At 38.8% G+C, this 21,929-nt stretch overlaps 1 protein-coding gene across 7 annotated transcripts in view; it reads right to left on the reverse strand.

Moving 5' to 3' along the window:
• ADAMTSL3 (ADAMTS like 3) overlaps window positions 1–21,929 on the reverse strand; it is a 178,931-nt gene that overhangs the window by 79,259 nt on the left and 77,743 nt on the right. For all 7 annotated transcript variants that reach the window (XM_088063221.1, XM_088063217.1, XM_088063220.1 and 4 more), the window contains 3 exons: window positions 16,738–16,865; window positions 14,307–14,352; window positions 7,291–7,527 (listed from right to left, as the gene is read on the reverse strand). In XM_088063221.1, coding sequence (XP_087919347.1) covers window positions 7,291–7,527; window positions 14,307–14,352; window positions 16,738–16,865 — 411 coding nt within the window. The remainder of the gene's footprint in view (window positions 1–7,290; window positions 7,528–14,306; window positions 14,353–16,737; window positions 16,866–21,929) is intronic.

Consider the following 21,929-nt stretch of genomic DNA (forward strand, 5'->3'; position numbering starts at 1 on the left):
AACATACAGATGGCATTTAGTGAAATTCAGCTGAAGCAGAAAACCCAGAAAATCATTTAATGGGAAGTGCCCAACGTGCTTAAAATGTCAAATAAGTACTGTATTTCTGCTGAGCAGGGAACTGCTCTGCAGAATGCACAAACAGAGATGATAATTGTATTTCTCACATGAATGTGATAGAGTTACTGCACTGGAGATCCTTCCCCTCAAGGGCTGAACAGTCTGTAATTATCTCAGTACCTGTTGTCCAGTGGTTTTTATTTTCAAGCTGGCCACCAGCAGCTCTGCTGAGGGGTGGCAAAGGCTTTGTGTTCCAGGTGCAAGTGCTTTCCACTGCCTTTAAAATTTGTCAAGATTTGCAAAATATAGTGGGAAAGTAAACTATTACACCAAACATATCCAATTAAGTGATCTGACTGCCCAGCCACTAGGATAGCAGTATTTGGACTGCTATAAATCAAGTTATTTATTTCAGGCTTACAAGAGATGAAAACTAAGATAAAAATGGAATAAGAACATCTACATACTTTTAAAGGTTATCAGCATTGCCCAAAACACAATATAACCTCTAAATTACTTCTGACAAAATTGCCTTTTCCAAGTTTGTGCCTTGACTAAGAAAGGACATGTTTTATTTCAGCATTTAGTAGCAAAGGAAGAAAACAGTGAAAAACCCTTACATGCTCAAAAAGACAAATCTTTATTGTAGTTTATTAGAATCACTCAATAGGGAAAATTGAAATCCTCTGTGTCTTGCTGAGAGAAAAGATATTTCTATTTCCAAAAACACAGACACTCACAAAATCCAAAACTCAGATAAATTAAGGTTGTGCTTCACTGCATGTACTATCACAGTACAGAGATCTCATTGCATCAATGTCAGCTATTTGCTGCATTTTCCCCTCTACTTGTCTTAGCACAGAATTCAGCACAGGCAGATGTCAGGACTGACTCTATCTACACAACAAACAACTAATTTTAAATATGGCTATGGGAATTCATGGTAATAAAAACATGAATAAAAAATCTGTCATGTGAAAATCTTGCTCTCCTTTAGTCAATATTTTCCATGTCTCTTTGCCCTGCTGTAAAACCTTTCTGTCATTCAAAGCCCATCTATTCATGGATTTTGCAATCTCTGCTCACATCCTTCACTTTGTGATAGCTTCAGCTAGCACTTTATTCCTACACAGATAAAATATGTCCCTGGAGAGAGCATAAAGAAAAAAGCTCCCACTGTCTCTTTCCCATGATCATCATCCACAAGTAATTGATTCTGACAAGCAGAGGGAGAGATACCAGAACATCCCTCCAATCAAGCAACTTACTTCTTCCTTTTTTTCTTTTAAATTTACTTTTAAAAGTAGTGTGGAATCTTAGCTTTCAAACAGCACTTTCAAACCCTAGTTTATCCACACTGAGGATTTATCTTGGTCTGAGTCATGATTTTCTTCTCACATGGTCCTGTCTCATAACTCTTCAGTTATGTCTGAGCTAACAAAGGCCCGATTGTGGCAAGGGTTCTCACATCTCTGGAATCAAACCAGCCCAGGACAGTAGCAGCCCAGACAAGCTGACACAGGATTCAGCATGTGTTAATTAACAGAACAAAGCCCCTCCAGGGACCTTGTGCACGTACTGAGGACCAGCCGCGAACACCCCAGCCCATCTCCTCCCGACCCATGGAGCTGTGGTCCCAGCTGCCAAGGGGCACGGGCAGCAGCCGTGCTGGGAGGAGGAAAACTTCCTCTGTTCAAGGATTTTCAGTTCCTCACAGGTAAGAAATCAGGCAGTAAAGGCAAAGTGTGTCAAAATGCAAATCTCAGAAGGGAGGTGTAAAATAACTCAGAATGATGGGCACAAGGAGACGCTCCATGATGTTCGAATTCCTGAGCCATCCATATGGAGGAAAAGAATGTAAAGCAATAAAAAAACCCCAGAAAATAAAAAAATACAGTGCATAAAATTCACTGCATACTAACGGGCTCCTAAAAAGACTTTCCACATATTTCTGCTGACATTTTATATCTGAAGGCAAGAGGCTAAAGAGTGTTCCACAACTCTGTAAATCCACTTCCATCAAATAAAACAAAGTGTTTCCAAAACCTTTAACTCTTACTACAGGATCTGTCACATGCTAGAGGAGCTGAGAGATTATAGGACCACCCAGCAGGAGCAAGTACCCTTTCCCACATGGCCTCTATTTAAAAAAAACACACATACACACAACCAGAGGATAGGACACAAACTCCCAGTGAGCTTCTTGTTTGTGAGAACGCTTTCAAAAAAGAAATCAGTATATGAAATCAAATTACTTTGCTCCTTTTCTGGCTGGGTTCAGCCAAATCTGCCTTGCCTGGTGAAGTTAGCACTGGGAGATTTGAAAGTTACTAAGACTCTACTTCAAGATGACACCCAAATCATGAGTTTTTCTGCTATCACTGCTCACATGATTTAGGTCCTTGCTAGCCTGGGAAGTAAAGTCACATTTGCACTCAGCTCACTAAAACAAAACAAAACTTGGCAGAGAACCACTTAAGGCCAAAGAAGTATAGATAAGAAACTGGAGATCAGAAAAAACCCACTACTCATCTGACAAGAAACAATAAATTTCCACAGCAAGAAATCCCTATAGAGTGCATTCTCCATAAGAAACAGTAAGAGAGAGAATGAGATAAGAGCTGAAAAGAAAGACCAGTTTCTAGCAGCAGTGGGAAACTGCAAAATAAAAACAAGTGATCCCAAGACCTTTTCAGTGTCTGAGAGCACCCTGTTATTATTATTTTATTTATTTATTTATTTGTTTGTTTGTAGAAGTCCACCATTGAGTTGCCAGCAATGTTGCAAGGGAACCACCAGGCCAAGGTGGGCAGTGGCATTCAGAGTGGGGCAAGTGCAGCCTTTGAAGGGTGGCTCCATCATCTGCTGGCCTGCCAAGAGCTTCCACAGATGAGAAACCAGCCCCTGAAGCTAGGAAGGGTGACAGGTCACGTAGGATGTGGCAGCCCCTCCTTAGCTCAGCCTCATCCTCCAGTGGGACTTCTGGAGAGCCACCAACATCTCCCAGCTGAGCTGCAGCTGGAGTTCCCCACTCCCAGTTTTATCACCCCTGTCACACGTGTGCAGCCACATGAAGTTTCTCATATGCAGCTCTGAGAGCCAGAAAGTTTTGTTGGATCTCCCTGAGCCACTGCCAGTCTTTCTGGGCAGGGTCCAGCCTGCCAGCTCTGGTGCAGTAACATGGAGACAGAGTACAGCCATCTACACAGGGGTTCCTTCATGCTCCAAAATGCACTTTACTCTGTGCATGTGATAATTAGTGGTACCCAGGAAAGAATGCCAGGTTTAATACAAGAGCTGGCTTGACACAGAGCTACCTCAAAATCAATTCTTCCTATGAATCACTCAAAGGATAAAAAGAAGAAAAAGGCAACACAGACATTTTTTTCCTAATTTTTAAGTATTAAAGAAGAAGATCAAGCGTAAGAATCAATTTTGGGAAAAAAAAAATTGTTTTTTTAACAGCTATTCAGGAATTAACTACTCAGATGAACATGTGTTAGAAACATGTCTACAGTAACACAGGATGGAAAGAAAACCTTCCTCTCTAAGTCTCTGCACACCAAATCCCCTGTGCATCTTGGGCTGTCTTAGAACATATTTACAGGAAAAAATGTATCTGCAGGAACCAAAAGAGAAAGTACACAAAACAAGCAGTTTAAGAAAGCAACTCGGGATAAAAGGAGTCAAGATTCAGAAGAAATTAATAATCTGCTATAATTTTAAGCTTAAAACACAAATAAACCTTATAAAAAAAAAAATAAGTGCAAGAGTCTTCCAAGAGCTTACAGAAACTGTTTTCAATGAAAACTGACAGATATTTACATCAGGCATGAGAGTGTTTTGGTGGTGATACCTACTCGCCATATGATGACATGTGACAGAAGAGAACTGGCATGGCAGAAGTTGATGGCGCTCCACTTGACATGTGGGATGTGTTCTGATGTCAGCTAAATTTATGCCATATGCTACAAAGCACAGTGTAGTGTCTGCCTTTTTTGGAACACAAACAACTTGCTGACACTAAATGGAAAGTTCACTGCAGGATTTACATCATCCTTGACCTAATTGTGACAGCCTAGGACAGAACTACTCAGGCTGCTCCTTAGGACTCCAGATTTTTTGGGTGATGCGTGTATTTGCTGTCCAAACACATTACTCCATATTAGGAAAATTATCATTGTAACCATTTCAGGTGCTGGCACAAGTAACACCCCATTCTGCATTCTGGTAGAAAAAAAGAAGGTCTGCACAAATTAAAAACAAACCCCAAGAAGAGGCAGGGCCCCAAAGCAGGCAGAATAACTGGGTAAATGTTGCCCACATATGTGTCTGACATGCAGATGTTTCTGAATGTCTCCACCCACATCCAGATGGGCACAGCAGGAACACATAATATGAAAAAATGTTTTGGGAGTTATGCAGAGACTAGAAAAAATATCAAAAGTGTGAAAATCCTGGCAGTGAAGTTTTGACCTGTCCCCATTTAACACAACAGCCCCAGATATTTGGGTTGGTAACAGAAGCAGGACGGTAGCAAACTAAAAGATGATCAAATGGTTTGACTGAGTTAAGCCTCAAGCAACCCCAAAATACCTTACTAACTTTCCCAATAAACCCTTTCCTGCTCTACCATCTTTAGATTTCACCTCCTGTAAAGCCTCACACCTCCTACTCAGAGTGCAGCTTTGTTATCTCACAACTTTTTTTTGATAGAGCTTATTTAGCTTGATTTGCTTGATAAGGGAAGTGCAAAAGATCAGAACTTTGGAGAACGAGAATTCACCATCTTTGTAAATTCAGATGCTGCCAAGGTGAGAGCTTGAACAAGAGGCAGAATTGGTGATGGAGCCCTACCCTAGCAGGAACCAGAACACAGATCAAAGTGAAATCACGCTGGGGAGGAGGGGAAATTGAGCCAATTTAGAGACAATAAATGAGCAAAACCAGCACCAGTCTCCTTTATATCAAGTCTTTGGTGCTCCCAGGCACAGAAGTGAAGATACCCACATCAGCAGTGCGATTTAGATGAGTTACCTGTAAAAACCCTTGCCAAGTAATTTGCTGGCTGTGCCGATTACATGTCAGAAGCCACCAGACGGATCTTACAGCAACAATTGTGGAAAACCACGATGTGCTGTCCCTCTCTTAAGAGCAGTTGTCTAAATTATCATCTTCTTCTGGGAAAGACTAGGAATCAATTTGTTTTCTTTTCCTGCTCAAACAGGAGTAGCACAAAGCTCTGTGCTGGTTCCTGAAGAAGACTCCACCTCCCACAGCCCCTTGCACAAGTAAGAAATCTTTCACTCTGCTCCCAAAAGAGTCTGCAAAGTGGAAAAGGTTATTTAAATGTAGCTTCATTTAAGTTTATTGAATTCTACTTCAATTTTTTTACCTTAATAATATTATCCGACACTAAATTATCAAATATATACTTTAAAAAGCAAAAAATTTTCCAATTGTGCAAAAACATCTCAGGAATAGCCAGTGACTTCAAGAACATAAAGAGAAAACAGTTCACTCTTTATGAGTTTCAACAATAAATTTAAAAAAATTAATAAGTTGCAGCACAGGACACATTATAAACATGTTTGTTCTAGGCTTTTTTCCTGGAGATGTTACCACACACTGAAAAATATTTTTGTGAAATTGGAAGAAATAATGAAAAAAAAACAAATGACAGACAAAGAAAATAAACTGATTCTCATCAACCATGTAAGAGTTCCAGTTCCTGCTTCTGGAAAGATTAATTTCTTCTGCACCTCTTCATTTATTCTAAAAATTAATTATTTACATTTCCAAGTATTTAATATCTTATGTACACATGAATACTACAAAATGCTAAGAAGAAACATTGAAAACACCCCTTTTAAATATACCTCCCAACTGTTCTTCATGATCTTAGATCCACTCTGGGCAAAGAGAATTTTATGCCATGTGTGAAAGGTGTTTGAAGTCACTGTGGGAGACACTGGCAACCCCAAGCCCTTGAGAAGCCCAGAGCTGCCTTAGATCCAGCCTGACACTTAGGCTGCTACAGGCACAGACAGCAAAAGCTGCTGTAAACACACCTCCTAGAAAAGGCTGGGCAATCCTCCTGGCTAAAATCCTTTTTATTAGGATAGGAAGCGTCACAAAGAACAAGACACAAGAAATATATTATTTGGCAAGTGCTCCCAGAGTTTCTAGAAGTATATCCTATTTCAAATAGAGGGCAACAAACAGTGCTGAATCCCACAGTGAAGTTCTATTGACAATCGAAGTCTCTCTGTGAGGAATTCTATTTCAGAGGCAGCAGATGCACCGTGTGTTGACATGACTGGCATTGGAACTGCAGCATACACAGAAGTCACATAAAACCCACAGCAAGGTCCAGATCATATTTTAATGTTGCTATAATCCATGCACCAGTCTTCTGCCAAATGTGTCAAATTTTCCTCTATAATAGAGCTATTTTTCTCACTGGGCCATATCCTGCATTTCTGAGTCGCACACATTGTAGACATTTAACAGAGCAACAACCACTTGCAGAGAAAGAAAATTAATTGCAATAACATGTCCATTCTCTATAAACTGCTCCGTTCATAAAACAAGTTTGCAAGATTGCTTTGTTAATGAGACATGGGCAAGGCAAAGCAAGCCTCAAATATTACAACTGTCTGCTTTTATACTAACAGTGTAAAGTCAATAGCATAACTAATAAATAATAAATATACCTAGATATGTATATCGCCATTTAAAGATTCAAACAATCAGTTCATGCAACCACAACATATAGTCACTCACCCATACAACAAGACAGGCCTATATACTCACACCTGCCATTTTGGGCTGGATCCCATAAAATGTGCAATTTTCTCCTTAACAGAGATTACATGAGACTCAGAAAATGAATAAAATTAAATGGAAGGCTCTGCAATTCCATCACATCCTCACAGATATACTATATTTTGGAAAGCTTTAGCTTTCATTAATTTTTCATTAATTTTTATATGCATAAATAGAAGAGTGAATGAATTTTATTGACCTTTTATCTATATAGATAAACATTCATGGCTAAGGCAGTCAGGAGGTTCTGTGTCTTCCTGAAAAGGTAAGTTACAATCCATTTGACAGCATTTTCAGATACATCTAAAATGATAAACAGAATGAAAAACAATCCCAAGCGTCCACTGAAGAGCAAAGTGCCTCACAACAAAGACCCCATTTAGATTTACACTGTGAACATACCTGGCAAATTCCACTGATGCACATATCCAAGGATTCAATATTGCAACGAGTACCATCTAGCACTTTTGGGGCAAGCTCCACAACCAAGTTCTTTCCCAGAGCTTGACATTTCAGGGCACAAGGTGCAGTAGGATCATTATACACAGGGATCCACTCATAAAAGTGTCCCTGGTATTTGACATCATTGTAGGCAGAACACTGCTGTGCTCTAAAGTCACCAACATCTGAAGGACAGTCCTGAAAACAAACCAAATATTAATTCTTTTTAAACTAGGGTAAATTTATCTGATGAATAACACAGAAGCTCTTCAGGCAGGCTTGGTTCAAGAACTGATGTGCTTTGACAAATATGCCACACTACAAAGTTTTACCGTGCATATTAAAAGAATTTGTTGCTTAATTCATTGCTTGGAGTGTAAGTACAGAATATAATGCATATTCCAGCAATAACAACATAACTTATATGAGAGGATAATTTAAAATGTTAATTTTTATGACACCAGGTAGTACAGTTAAAGTCTGGTTCTATAGTAAGAATTAGCTTCTAAAGAAATCTGTATCTTTTAAGTAACTACAAGGTGATATCTGATATATTAAATATTTCTCTTTTCAGTAGCTCTTCCTACTAAAGGATTCCTGAGGCCTCTATACTCATTCATCAATTCATGTGTCAGAATAATGAAAGAGGTATTAATGCTACATATAAATAAATAAATAAAATGTGTCAAATTAATTGTTCAATATTGCTTGAAAAAAGCACAAGATTTAGGAGGAAACACCAGAACTTTCAGTACTTAGTCCTTTAGTCTAATTACAAAACACCTCCACCTCATGGAAGCAGCAAGGCTTATTTTGTTGGAATAAAATAAACTTCAAACATGTAACAACTGGTTGTTTATTTCCAGTCCTAATGAGACAATTCCCTACGTTCTCCCACACAGAGCTTCAGCATACACAGCTGAAAGACCAACTATGAGAACTGCTTGAAATAAAATGTTCTAAAATATTTTTTTCTACATAAAGCATTGCACCCAAACAATGATGTTAATATTAAACTATGGTGACAGGAATGGAGATGAATACTGAGTGATTTGAAAATAACTTTGGTAAAGTACTGGCAAAGGAGTTATTGTGTCAAACAATTCCTCACTGCAGACTTCATTTGAAAGAATGTCCAGTGTCAAGGAGTCCATACACCAGACTGAAAGGATATTCTTCCAAGAATTCCAACTGCACATATAAGCCAGATGTGAGGCTGATTTTAAAGTTTTGTTTTCATTGGATGGAAGATTGAAAGATTTTGATGTGTCAGGCGAACTCATGGAACTTATTACAAAGTATTAGTTAACAACACTGATCCCAAGCACAGCTTCAACCTTATCAGCAAACTGAACCTTCCCCAAATAAAGCTGACAAAATAGTAAGTGAATTATACAGAACTGGAGAGTAAAACACACAGGAGAAAGTTTTGAATTTCAGCCCAATGCCCCCAACAATATTGCACTCATTCTGGTTTTTTTTCACCATGACAAACAGTAGCCTAGAACTATCTCTGAATTGGTTGTAATCTACATAAAATACCTTCTAAAAATCAGTATTATATCTACTGACCAACACATGGAGCTTTTGCAGCTGAGCAGTGAGCCGGTCACTGAACTTCCCCAGCAAAACTTTTCAGCTCTGTCTAATGCTACACCTTACAGTGACAATAATTCAAAATGATACTAACACATTTTGTATTACTTTTAATCTGGGATAATGCTAGTTTTAGCCATATTTTTTGAAACTATACAGTGATGGAATAAGACATGGAGTATTTTACCTCTGCAAAATCCCTCAAGTGAGAGCTTCTACAAACATCAAGTAAATACTGTGAGAAGCCACACATATTTACAGCAGTGTCACTCCCCAGAAATTCACCAAGTTTGCACTGGTGTAAATGAGAGCAGAATTTTGGCTCTGACTTATCTGTCACCTCTCGTTTTCCACAATAGCAAGTCTAAAAAGCAGAGAGGACTTCAGAGTTCATATGGATACCATATGGCTCCCTTCCACCGATGCAAACAGAGGAGCAACTAAGGATCAAAAAATATGAAGTGGACATTAGATTCAGGTAAAGTTAAAAGCAGTATTTGGGAGCAGTGTTACTCAGCCATGCACAGCTCCATTTTCATCACAAAGAATGAAAGAATAATCTGTAGAGCAGGCAGAGTGACGCCCTTCAGCTGAGGTCTGACAGGCTGTTGTTACAATCCTTTATCACAGGGTGTTGATGCGATGCCAAGACACAAACACCACAAAGTCAGGATGTCAAACCCTTGGTTACTGTATGTTTCTCATTGATTCAACACAATGCAGCTCCTTCCTTCCACTCGCCTCCTGGCTGCTTCAGAGCAAATGAATTCTCATCTCCCTATTCTCTTTTGGCATCTTCAAAGAACCCAAAGTGATTCTGGCAGCTCGATTCACATGCCAGCTCCACCTGCTTTATGTTTGAGCTCTGTTCAAAAGCAGGAGCATAAAAAGAGCATCACAGAGAGGTATCAAAGAGCTGAAATTATTATCATTTGCATTATATCAGAGTTTGGATGGCAACCAAGTCCAGATCCCAGTCTTCCAGGGAACAATAAATATTTGTGTAATGAAAGGAGTTTAAAGAGAAAGACAACTAAGCACAGAATGAACGCAATCAAGACAACAAGTAAACTTGTAAACATCAGTTTAATTCCATTAGAGTGTGTTGTAAAAGTGAAAGGGAGCTTAAAAAATAGAAAGGAAAAGGCAGAGCAAACATGTGAGTGGTAGGCAAGGATGAACCATGTTGAGGAAGTGGGCACGGTCATAATATCAGACAATGGTGTGGGGGACCCAGCCCTCATCCTGTTTGTGTGTCTCTGCTTTTAATCTATTTCAGACATCACTTCATTCCACCATTCCCTCTTTCCTCACAATATTTCCCATTTTTTCTTACTTGTTAAATTTTTTTGCTACTAATTTCAGGATTTCTCCAATTTCTTAATTTCACCAATAGCTTTTGTCTCACACTCAATCCACTGAACCATGGCCAGGCCATTTGTAGGTTCATACACTGCATAAGGAGCTGAAGACATATCTATGAGGTCTAACACATGAAAATGTTGGCAAAAATAATCACACCCAGACCTTGCAGTGGAATGAAATGTATTTATGACATGACTTATGAACATATTAGACAGATCTGAAAAAGATGCTTTAGACATGACTACCATGAAGATTAAAAACACACATATATATATATTCCCATTTTTTTGGTGACAGATGATTAAAAGCTACTGCATCCAAGGGCTGGCTTCTTATGAAATGTATCTTTGAGTTTTGGCAATGAGCACCTTCAGCCTCTGAAAACAAAGCTGACCTGGGAAATCTGTATCTTTGTAGGCAATGTTCATGTACAAAATATGAAGGTTGCATCAGACCCTGTGACTCTTGCCAACAATTACTCCACTGAAAAAAGCACAAAAGAGAAGAAAATTCCCAGTAAAAATGATGACACCAAAGAAAGTCTAGCCCTTTGTCTAGTTTTATTCTTTGAATCTCATTTTCTTGAAATCCAGCCAAATGTGATGAAGTCATTGTTTTGTTTTCTTTTTGTAATTAGCTTCAGGTTCTGTGTTTTTCCTACACAATTTTAAGGCCACTTCTAAGCTGAATCAAGACACCTGAGCTGGAAACCACCCCAGCCAAGGGAGCCTTATGGTACATCAGCATTATAAATATAAACTAAATAAATGAACAGATTAGAGAGAAACTATGTAACTCAAGGTGAAATATTATAGTCTAAAGTAGACGCAGTACAGCCAAGATTTTCTGAATGGGATAAATTAGCTGGTTAAGTGGAGGCTGGGACAATTATAGATGAATGTGTTGAACAAGTGTGAGCATTATCTGCATATAATAAAAGTTTACAGTGGAATTAAACATGGGGCTATTTTTTTACAAAAAAAAAAAAAGTGTTTTTTCTGACTGTAAAGAATCACTCTGGCAAAAATATAAGTGACTTTTTGGCACACAAGAATGTGAAATTTATGGGGAAATGGCCCAAATAACTTGTTCTGTGAATAGGACCCTAAAGGATTAACTTAAACACTTCCACATAGTGCACATCATAGCATTAGAATGTAACACTATATACAAAAATTGAAATTTAAAAGAAGGGGGCAAGAAAGACTGAAAATCTCATTGAACAACATACAATGGATAGTTTATTTCTCTAAAGTCTCTATATGGAAGGCTGAAAGCATACATGCAGGTTTAGGAAATCATGCACCTGGCATCTCAGTTATGATAGAAAGATAAGCAGGCTATACATAAGCCTTAATCTTAGCAATTATTTTGTTGCTAAGACCTTGAATTAATTTTTATTGAAATATCACTAATATTATTCTGGAGCTATGCTTGAGTTCAATGAACTTACTACTATTCCATTACAAATCCACATGAAACCAATTTTCTGGTAAAATGATTCTTGTTCTTTTCATTAGAATGACACACATATTAAGTTGTGCTTCATTTGTACTCCCCAATATAGATGTTAGTGGTGTAATGTATCATGTAGCAAAATTACATTTGCAGACAGCTTTACACTATGTATTTATACCAAATGTCTCATGTGGTTACCAGTAATACCTATTAATATGGAAAGAAGCTAGTATAAACTCCTAATTTTCAAACTACAATTTCACTCCTAAAGTGAGAAGCCTTGATTAGAAATAATGCTTTTGGGAAAATTATATCATTTGAATCTAAACTGGCCCAGTAGTATCAGATTTACATTAGGTGTAAGGTCCTGTTTCAAGGTTAACTCAGATCTAAATTGGGTTTTGAATTCAAGGATGCCAATTTCAGAGATCAACTCTATATTAACAGTGGAAATCTCATTAAATATATTTTTCTCAGGAGTTCTTCATTATCTGACCTATAATCTAGGAAAAACCATTCCTGAGAGATTCTCACTGTATCTGAACTGAAATGGAAACCTGATCCCTTTCAGACATGCCCCAAAAGCAGAACTGTAAAGGCAGTTTCCTGTCTGGAAATTAACATTTGAATCATCATAAATTCAAACAGATTCACATACAAGGTGCCTGCCACTTATCACTTAAAACAAGTCTTGAAGTCAGAAAACAGGCTCCAGTGACTCAGATAAACTCTCTGGGAGTTCAGAGAGGATATGAGAATCATCTTAATTTTCTCTATGATGAAGCATAAAGTGCCTTCATTTCCATCAGATTCCTACTGCATAAATCTTAAAATGAACAGGGTCCACAGCTGCCCTTTGATATGCTAAAAGCATATAGACCTGTGCAGAAAACATGCCCAGATGGACCCCACCATCCTCGCTCTGTGCACTGGGCAGCTGCCCAGGCCTGGGGCTGGAGGAACGAGGTGCACTGAGGTGGCCTCTTTGTGCTCCTGGAGGAAGCTGCACTCTGGAAATCCCAGCATCCAGAAATCAGAGGTGTTACTGCACCCAGTGCATACAACCAGACATTTAGATAAGCACTGGAGCACTCAGGGACTGTGTGTTCATTGCTTACATCCTGACTAGCTGCAAGTTGCCAAGTTACCGCACAGCTTTTAAACATCGGGGAATCTTTGCAGGTAGCATTTCTATTTATGAGCTCAGGCCATCGTGCACCAAGATGCTGGGTCTTTTCTTCTGAAAGGGCAAGGGACAGGGTTTGTCTCCAGAATCTGGTTTTTGTATGCCCTGGGACTGATTCATTTATCACTTCCACTTGCTTCTGCCAGCGGGAACTTCGGCTGCGAGCTGCTGTGGTGGGAAATCCATCCAACCCTGAGGAATGAAGCGTGGAGCAACCCAAGGTGTGAGCAAGCCTTGTTCTCAAAGAGGGCAGGAGCCAACTGGCACAGCAGACACTGGAGGTGTGGCAAACTGAAAAGCAGGAATGGTCAGTTCTCCTAGGAGATGCACTAATACAATATATTTACTGGGCAACTTCACAGGAGAACATGTCACACTCCACAGCTGCCTGCTGCTGGCAAAACTTATGGGATTGCTAATGACTGAGCATCACCTGAGCTCAGACACCTTTGGGTGTAATCCAACCCAAAGGAAATCCAGGCCTCACCTTGTAGTATTATTATTAATTACTTATCTGCCTGCTGTCTTTTCTGGAGTAGGACATATGGAAGGTACTGGAAGGTAAGCCAAGCAAGGGGGTGAGTGCAGACCCTAAACCTGAATGACTGTGTCTGCACACATTATACAGACCAGCAGTGCCACAAAGTCCTGCCTGAGCTGCTCAGCTTGGACAGCCTAGACCTGGGCTGAAGGGCAGCAGTTTGAGCAGCACAAAGCACAGCTACAACTCAGTGGAACACGAGTCATGAAGTTTGCTGCGCGTGAATGGTTTTCATAAAAACCTGTCTGTAAAAATGAAATGCGGCTGCATCACAGTAACAGCAAGTGTACTGTCAAAACTCCACACTCCCTCATGGCGATGGTCTGTGCCAGTGCACCTAAATGTGCGTGTTCCTGCACACAGACATATAAACATCTGGGTTTAGGCAAACAGAGGGAATACAAGGAGTAATTAGTCTATTTAAGATCTGACAGGGACCAGGCACCTCTGTTCACATGAAGAGCGTCACCATATCGGTCACAAACGATCCAGAGCTCAGTTTAATGTTTCACCTACAAGACAGCACCCCCAGGAAAACCACCTGCTAGTTTAAGATGAGAATTGATCTGTTAATCCTCCAAAATGTGCAACTCCTAATAAGTGATATAAAACATTCTGAACCACAGTTGGCACTGTAATTTCAAAAGAAAAATGTCCATCTGGGAAGTCTAAACTTGAGACCTCATGGTGTCATGCAGACTGAAATGTTTAAAAATGGTAATAATGATGGAAAGAAAATTATGCACCATAAGGTTTTAAATAAGAAGCAGCATTTCTTAAACCTTAACACGTTTTTTGAATGAGTTGAACAGGATTAAAGGCCAGACTCACATTACTACTGCAGGTTTTGTATCGAATATTCCGACCTTCACAGTTCCTAAAAAAAAAAAGAGTAAAAATGGTTACAGTGTACAATAGCAAAACACAACCTCTCCTGTTTTACAGCTAGTTATTCTCTCAAAAATTAGACTTTTATTGCTACTGCCCTACCATAATCTGGACTCAAAATACAAGGTTTAAATACAAAGGGGATCTGGGGATTCAACTCTTTACACTGCTGTCTCCCTTCAGCAAAGAACGTCTGACTTTCCCTGTAAGCCAAATTTACTGCAAACCTTATGAAAAACACATTTATTTTGTGAAAAAGGCATCTCTAAGCCTGATCTATGCTGATTGCAACCAAGTTACTTCTAATAAATGGGATGTGACCTAGAGGAGAAAATCAGATTATCTGATTCATAATTTTAAATTAAACAGAATTTTCATAGTCTGCATGCAAATGTTCCCTATGTATGTGAATCCTGACATCAAGGCAATTCAGATCCTCAGTCTGTTGTTAGTAGCTGAAATAACAGGCATGTAATAGAGTCATGGTTATTTATTGTGGTCTCATAAACCTGGGGAGTTTGGGTTTCACACTTTTTTTTAAAGATACACTCTGCCAAACTTCTCAATAACAAACCAGCACTTTTGCACAGCATCATATATTTTTCTATGTTAAAAATGGTAATACCAAGCCTTTGAAAGAACTTAAAACATATTTCAAATGACTGGACAAGAAATTGTAATTAGTGATTTCTCTAAAATCAGGAATAGTGTTCTGGAATAATCCCTTTATACCAAAAAGATGTGCCTTACATTAAAGAATGTGTGAATATATAACTGATAAATGGCACCTCTTGGATTTAATTTTCTTCTTCTTGCATGAAAATTGATAATATTTTTTTTTATAATGTGTGAGAGGGACTGAAAAATAGCATTTGAAAAGGAAAAAAATGGATGCCTGAAGTAAGAATTCAGTTCAGCTGAAGGCAGAAGTGTTAAAGCTCAAGGTATTACAAGCCTCAAATTTCCAATCTTTTCCAAGACTTACTGCATCACAACACACAAATTAAAAATGTTTATGATACACACAAATGTGAAAACTTTGTTTCACAATTGTGTGCTTCCCAGACATTATTACAAAAATCAAACATAGAAAAACCTTTTAAACTATGCATTTGTCAAGGAATGGAAAACACATGTTTTTCACAGGGGAACACATTAAAAATATTAATAAAACCACAGTGGAATTTATACTGCTACAATTTATTGAGCTTGTTTCACAGTCCCTAACACATTGGTAGAGTATCAAGGCTTCTTGCTGTAACTATTACTTTTCTCCAACATCTTTGCACATTTTTCACTATAAGAAACAGGCAGTGCTTTAATCAATCTTCTTTAGCTCTGTATTCCATACAGTTTGCCCTTAAGTAGCACATCACACTCCTAGCCTTCTTTAAGAAAAAGTGACTTCCTCCCTGATACCACATTTAACTTAAAAAAATCCCAACTAAATATAAATGTAAACACAATCATCAGTTTTAAAAATGCTTAAGAATAATTCAAGTAAAACAAGCAATTATGGATGCCAGTACAGATGCCTCAAAGCTGGCTGGGATCTCTTTTTGCCTGACTACAGGCCTAGTGCATTACTCCTACTTTAAGGATTGTACCAACAAGTCCTACTTTAGTCCAGTTTTACTTCTGAGTTTAAAGGCTTTCACTGCATGCCATGCTCTCTACAAGTCACACTAAGACTTATACATGAAAACATACGGCTACCAGGACCACTGCATAGAGAGAACTGCCAGGGAAGAACCAGAGAATCAATTTGGTTGGAAAAGATCTCTGAGATCATCGAGTCCAACCTGTGACCTGACACCACCGGGTCAATTTAGCTGTGGTTTAGCCATGGAGTGCCAGGCCCAGTCCTTAAACACTTCCAGGGACTGTGACTGCCCATTCCAGTGTCTAATCACCTTTCTGTGAAGAAATTCCTCCTAACATCTAACCTGAATCTCCCTTGGAGCAATTTGAGACTATGGCCTCTTGTCCTGTCCTTCCCTAATGTAAAGCAGCACTTGACACATCCATATGAGCAGCAGGCACTTAAACATTATGTCAAGACATGTCCAAGTGCAGGCTGATTTGTGCACAGGTAACTCACCATTTGATTTGTATTACAGTGAAAAGGACTCTCCTCTCTATTTGACGGTACTGAATAAATAATTCCTGCTATTCTGCAATTGTATTTCATGTTAGAGTTCAGAGTTAAAGCCAAAATTATTTGTCTATTACAAACATGTATTAAAAGCAGTATTTTATAACACTTGATCTATCTTACACAGCACTTGGTCTCAGAAACAGAAGCAACCAGAAGAGGATTGGAAATGTGCCAGAGCTGCAGAAGAGCCCCCACACAGATCAGCACGTGGCTTACCTGCCATTTAAGCATCTCCTCAGAGAGTAGGAGGCTCCCCCTCCACAGGTCCGTGAGCAATCACTCCAGGCCCCCCAGGCATCCCAGGAATCATCCTTATCTTCATCTGAGCGGGTAGTTCTGGAGTTCTAAATAAAAAAAAAGAAAGATAGAAAAGAGGGGTAAAAAAATGTTCACAATATATTTTACTGCTTGGCATTAATATTACCTATTACGTTACTTTGCTGCTTATTTACCATATTTCAAATTTACTATTTTAATGCATAATAATTATATGGGGAAAAAGCAGAGTCTTTGAAGATCCAGTGGATATGATGTGTTGCCTCCTGCCAAAGGACTGCTATGCCCTAACACGCTATTGCTCCCAGCTCCACAATGTGCTGGGCAGGAGCTGAACAGTCTCAAGCACACAGACAAGGCATCACGTTCAAACACATGATGGGCCTGTTACAATGAAACTAAGGTTTTTAGAATCCTATATTACACCCATCTTAAGATTAAAATACCGATTTCTCAAACCACCATGGTGATAGTTTGCACATAAAAATACCACTAACATAAAGTAATGGCTTTTGGTATCATTATGAAAGTCAGATTGTGGATAAAAGTGAGTTACTTTTCTTAGGTGGCAGAGCATATTGACCAATATTTACTCTGCCCCAAAAGAATTACAACTGGGGGAACATGAAAACTCAATTCAAGCTTTAATAAAACTACTATTTCCAGCCAATTTTTTTATTCTCGTTGACTTCAGTGGTCAGCTTGTCAAAGAAAAAAGAAGGGAATTGTTTATAAGAGGGTAAACGTCTTTATTTGATCTCTGAATTGCAGAAGCTGGTCTAAAAACATCAGTGGCTTCTTAACTTTCTTGCTCTTATAAATTGACAAATTTTACAACACTTACTGTAAAGCTTTAAAAGCACTCTTAGGCCAATCTACCATTCCAAAAATGATAGAGCCCAGCTCTGCCAAGATCCCCGAGGAATTTTCACACTGATGCTGGGTTTACTTTATATCAGAAGCCAAGTCTGAAATGTCTGACACTGAAAATGGAACCAACTGCCTTTAGTCTTGACAAAAAAATCTCAGCACTTCCCAAGCCACTCCGCACACAAAAATAAATCAAGACGAACAAAACAGTCACTCCTTTCAAATTTATGGGTGCAAAATTAGTTTGTTCTCTGCAAGCCCAAAGCAAATGGTTGGGGTTTAGCATGTTGAGAAATTGTGACATTAAAAATAGAAATAAACTTGTGATAATAAAAAAGCAACACATGCCACTCTTTTTTAAAATAGCTAGTTTCTTTTGACAAAGCAGTGACAACGCCTAAAATAATCCTAACTTCATCATTGTATTAAAACCAGCCACATGATATTAACAGACAGAATGTCATCTAAAGTCCTAAACAAAGTCCAGTTGTTCACTTCCCAAACTGCTTTGATAAAAGCCTTTGTTCTGAACTGTATCTAATTAAAAAGCTGTAAATACTGTGATGATCAAAGCAGAACTTTATGCCAACAAAGCCTTCTTTAGAATCATTGACTAATGCAGTGCCCACAGTGTTGATTTAAGCTCCAGCTAGTTCAAGCTATTTGTCCCATGGGAAAGAGTTAAAAGCAGCTTGCATTGACTTAGTAATTTACTACCAAAATAATATTGATTTACTAGCTGTCTGGTTTCATAAACTCTACACATTACATTTGTCTTCACCATGGTACTAAATTGAAGTAAAATAAAGAAAAGATCACCAACATCATGATTTACACCAACAAAGCCTTGGAAACTCGTTTTGGAATTAAATGGAGAGCTAATTGCAATTGGACATAGAAGGATATTACTGTACATCACGACTGCATTCCCAGCTTGCTCAACTTCAGTTTTTCATGTTTTTATTGTCTTCAGTGATAATTCTAACACAGTTCAGCAGTGAAACATTGGACCATATTAGAACAGTTTTTCATTTAGTGCCTTAATTTTACAACAGATGAAGTGCAAGACACATATCTGCATATTCACTGTGGAAGAATTTATGTATCAGCACAAATGTAAATGTGTGCATGGACATGCACATGTGCACCCATGATGTTACACAATAAAGCCACAAGTGCTGTAGTGAGCCCAGATAAAATAAAGCAGCTATAAACACAACCTAGATGGTTTGCTGCTCTTTACGTAGAGCTGGATGGGAAAACACGTCACTGGAGGGAGTTATACCACATGTGAACACAGGGCTGGATGCAAACATTGCAGTCAGAGCAAAAGAACCCACATAAACTTTCTGAAAAAACCCAGTGTATATGATAAAGGTAAGACTCAAAATATTTCATCCTAATCTAACTCATTTTGAAAGCAAAGAAAGTCACAACACAAAACACGGACCGGGGCAATGATTACTTGAATCAGGGGGTAAGGGAAAATAAACTTTTGAGTTTTGAATCACGTGGTGACAGAGCCTCAAAGATTGGGATGACAGTTTGCCAAGGCTTCCTCGAGGTCTGAGGAACCAGTAATGTGCAATCTGAGTTCTGTGCTGACAGCCCTTAGCTGACAGCGCTGTCTACAGAGAATTTTACTGGAGTGTGGAGCTGGTAGATTTGAACAGAGAGGAAAGTGTTAGTGCCAGTTTCCCTGTTTCCATCCAGGGCTCTGTTTTTGCTTCTGTCACATATGGGCACATACTGCACCACCACGTTCTGCAAATTACTGGTGTGCATACTCTCATGCATGTTCTCCAGCCATATTCTCCTTGCAACATTCTGCTCCAAGTAACCAAGTATAGCAGAAGTGGGCACTGAGGTAAAAGAAATGAGATCCAGATGTTAACAGGGCTGATCATTACTCCAAAACAAGGGGATTTTTACTGTCACTCGTAGCACCCAGTAAATAACAACAGCTACATTGACACACATTACAAAAATCAAACACAGTGCTGTCAGATGGAGAAAAAAATGATTTTTTGGCCAAACTTTTGTTTGGCTGTTATGAAGGATGACATAATTGTCTTGAATTTGGTCATGCAGACTTCAAAGGAGAAGTGGTGCCAGAGAATGAAGGTCAGTTTATGCAGTTTTATTATTATTCAGACATCTATTACATAAGGCTTGGATATGTAAATGTTTAGCATTCAGTGTAAAAAACATTCAGCTTCTCAGCAGAAATTCCCTGATACCTTAAATGTTTGTTTTAGAGTTTTTAGCATACAATTTTTCTTTAAACACAAACACAAGGCAAGTCCATAGTATTTGACACAAGAGTTATGCCAGCAGTACGTGCAATGAAAGAAATGTAGAGACCTGGCACACAGCTTCTTCTGCCGGACTGCCCAGGTGACAGTCCCTCTGCCATGCACACATCAACACAAATCCTGCCCTGTGACAGCCCCTGAGCACCTCCCCAAGGCAGGGAGCACAGCTCTGTCAGGTTCCAGAAGAGATTCAGTACAACCTCTGGGCAGCAGATGCAGCAATGTTACACTGATCATGCCTGGGGCTGGGTGGACACACGAAAATCTATTCAAACAGTTAAAGTGATTTGAAAATAAGCCTTTGTTATTTCATGTGAGGACTAGGATACAGAGGAATATTTACCAATACACCTGCTATCATGCCAGTGTCACTGCAGCTCTCTGGGTGGCAGTGCCTCTGTTTTTCTCACGACTGGTTACTAAAGTGGTTTGTATTAATTCACTAAGGCTTGTCAAATCTAAAAGAAACACCAAAAGGAGATAAGGCACAGTTATAGCATATTGCTATTCAATAATGCATTCTTTATAATTGCATACAGAACTTAGGTTCTTTGGATTAAACTCATCCAAGGGATGGAACCTGTTGAAGAGTATAAACATCACTTCTGTACCACTGAAGGTGTAAATTAAGCAATAGCCAAAGCTCCATGCTGGCCTTTCTCCCAGGAGTGAATTTCATCCTTGATGGTGTTTTGAACAGAGATGAAGCATTTCCTTTTCATTGCTTCTGCCCACTCTCACAACCCATAAATACTTTTAACACTGTCCTGACTTTCAGAGTCTTCCAATGCACAAGGTTATTTTGCTCTTCACTAATCTTCATGTGCAGCACTGCACTGTGCCATTTGCTTCTCCTCATACCTACAACAGCTCCAAAAGGAGGTAGCACAAGGAATTATGGCACTGAAGGGAAAATATCCTGCCTGAGTAGCTCTGTGATGCATTTCCCAGATTCTCATTTCCAGACACTACACTTGGTGGAAGAGGTATCAAATTGCACTGATGACTGTATCCATGAGCAGGAAAGAACAAGTATTTACCTGCAGATAATCACTGGATGTGCTATTCAGCCTCAGAACTGTATCCTTCACTTTTAACTCTGGCTGCTATGTCTAGAGCTTTGCAACAAGCTACGCTAGAAATCTCTTTCACTGCTAAGGTCACATACAAAAATTATTTACACCTCTATTCTGTGTTCTAAGTGAGGTGTAGAATGCAGATTACAGATCTAGGAGAAACTATTTCACTTGTAGCAGCGACTAAACAGAACAGTCAAAACATATTTCCAGACAAATAGGAATTATTATTAAAAGATCTTGCACTGCCTGGTTTTAGCTTAAAAACTCCTCTTGTTTCCTTAAAACAGATTTCAAGACATTTCCTGATATAATTCTACTATTGCTGAATGGATTATATATTACCTAATTGTGCACTGTATAGGTCATTGAGTTTAATAAATCTTTTACTTCTATGTACCAAAGTAAATTATGTATTACTCAGTATGTTAAAAAGAACATATCTGGAATTTTAAAATCCTGGAGAAAAAACAATGCATCATTATTTTAGACTGATAAAAAACACCTGGGAGTAAATGCAGCTATTTTAAGCAGATGTTTAGAATTAATTAGTTTTCAAATTTTTAACATTATTTCAGTTACATTACCTACTCCTTGCACTTGGCCTCAGCACTGCAAACTCACTGCAAAATGGAACCTGTGCCCCATAACAACATTTCAGAAACACAAGCTGGTAAAGCTCAGTAACAAGGTGAATTACCAGCAAGGAATCAGCCAAAAGGCAAACGATGGACTTACTGAGCTACATGAAAAAATACATCTGGGGGCTCAGATGGACTTTAGACCTCTCAGTGCTGAATTCTGCAATATATTTTAATTCTACAGAAGTTTTGAGTAAATTCAAATTTTGGAGAATAAAGCATGCGCAAGT

The sequence above is a fragment of the Pseudopodoces humilis genome, chromosome 16 (genome assembly GCF_049639895.1).
Source record: "Pseudopodoces humilis isolate 2021_Gansu_Grassland_sample_001 chromosome 16, ASM4963989v1, whole genome shotgun sequence".
In the NCBI taxonomy this organism is placed as follows: Eukaryota; Metazoa; Chordata; class Aves; order Passeriformes; family Paridae; genus Pseudopodoces; species Pseudopodoces humilis.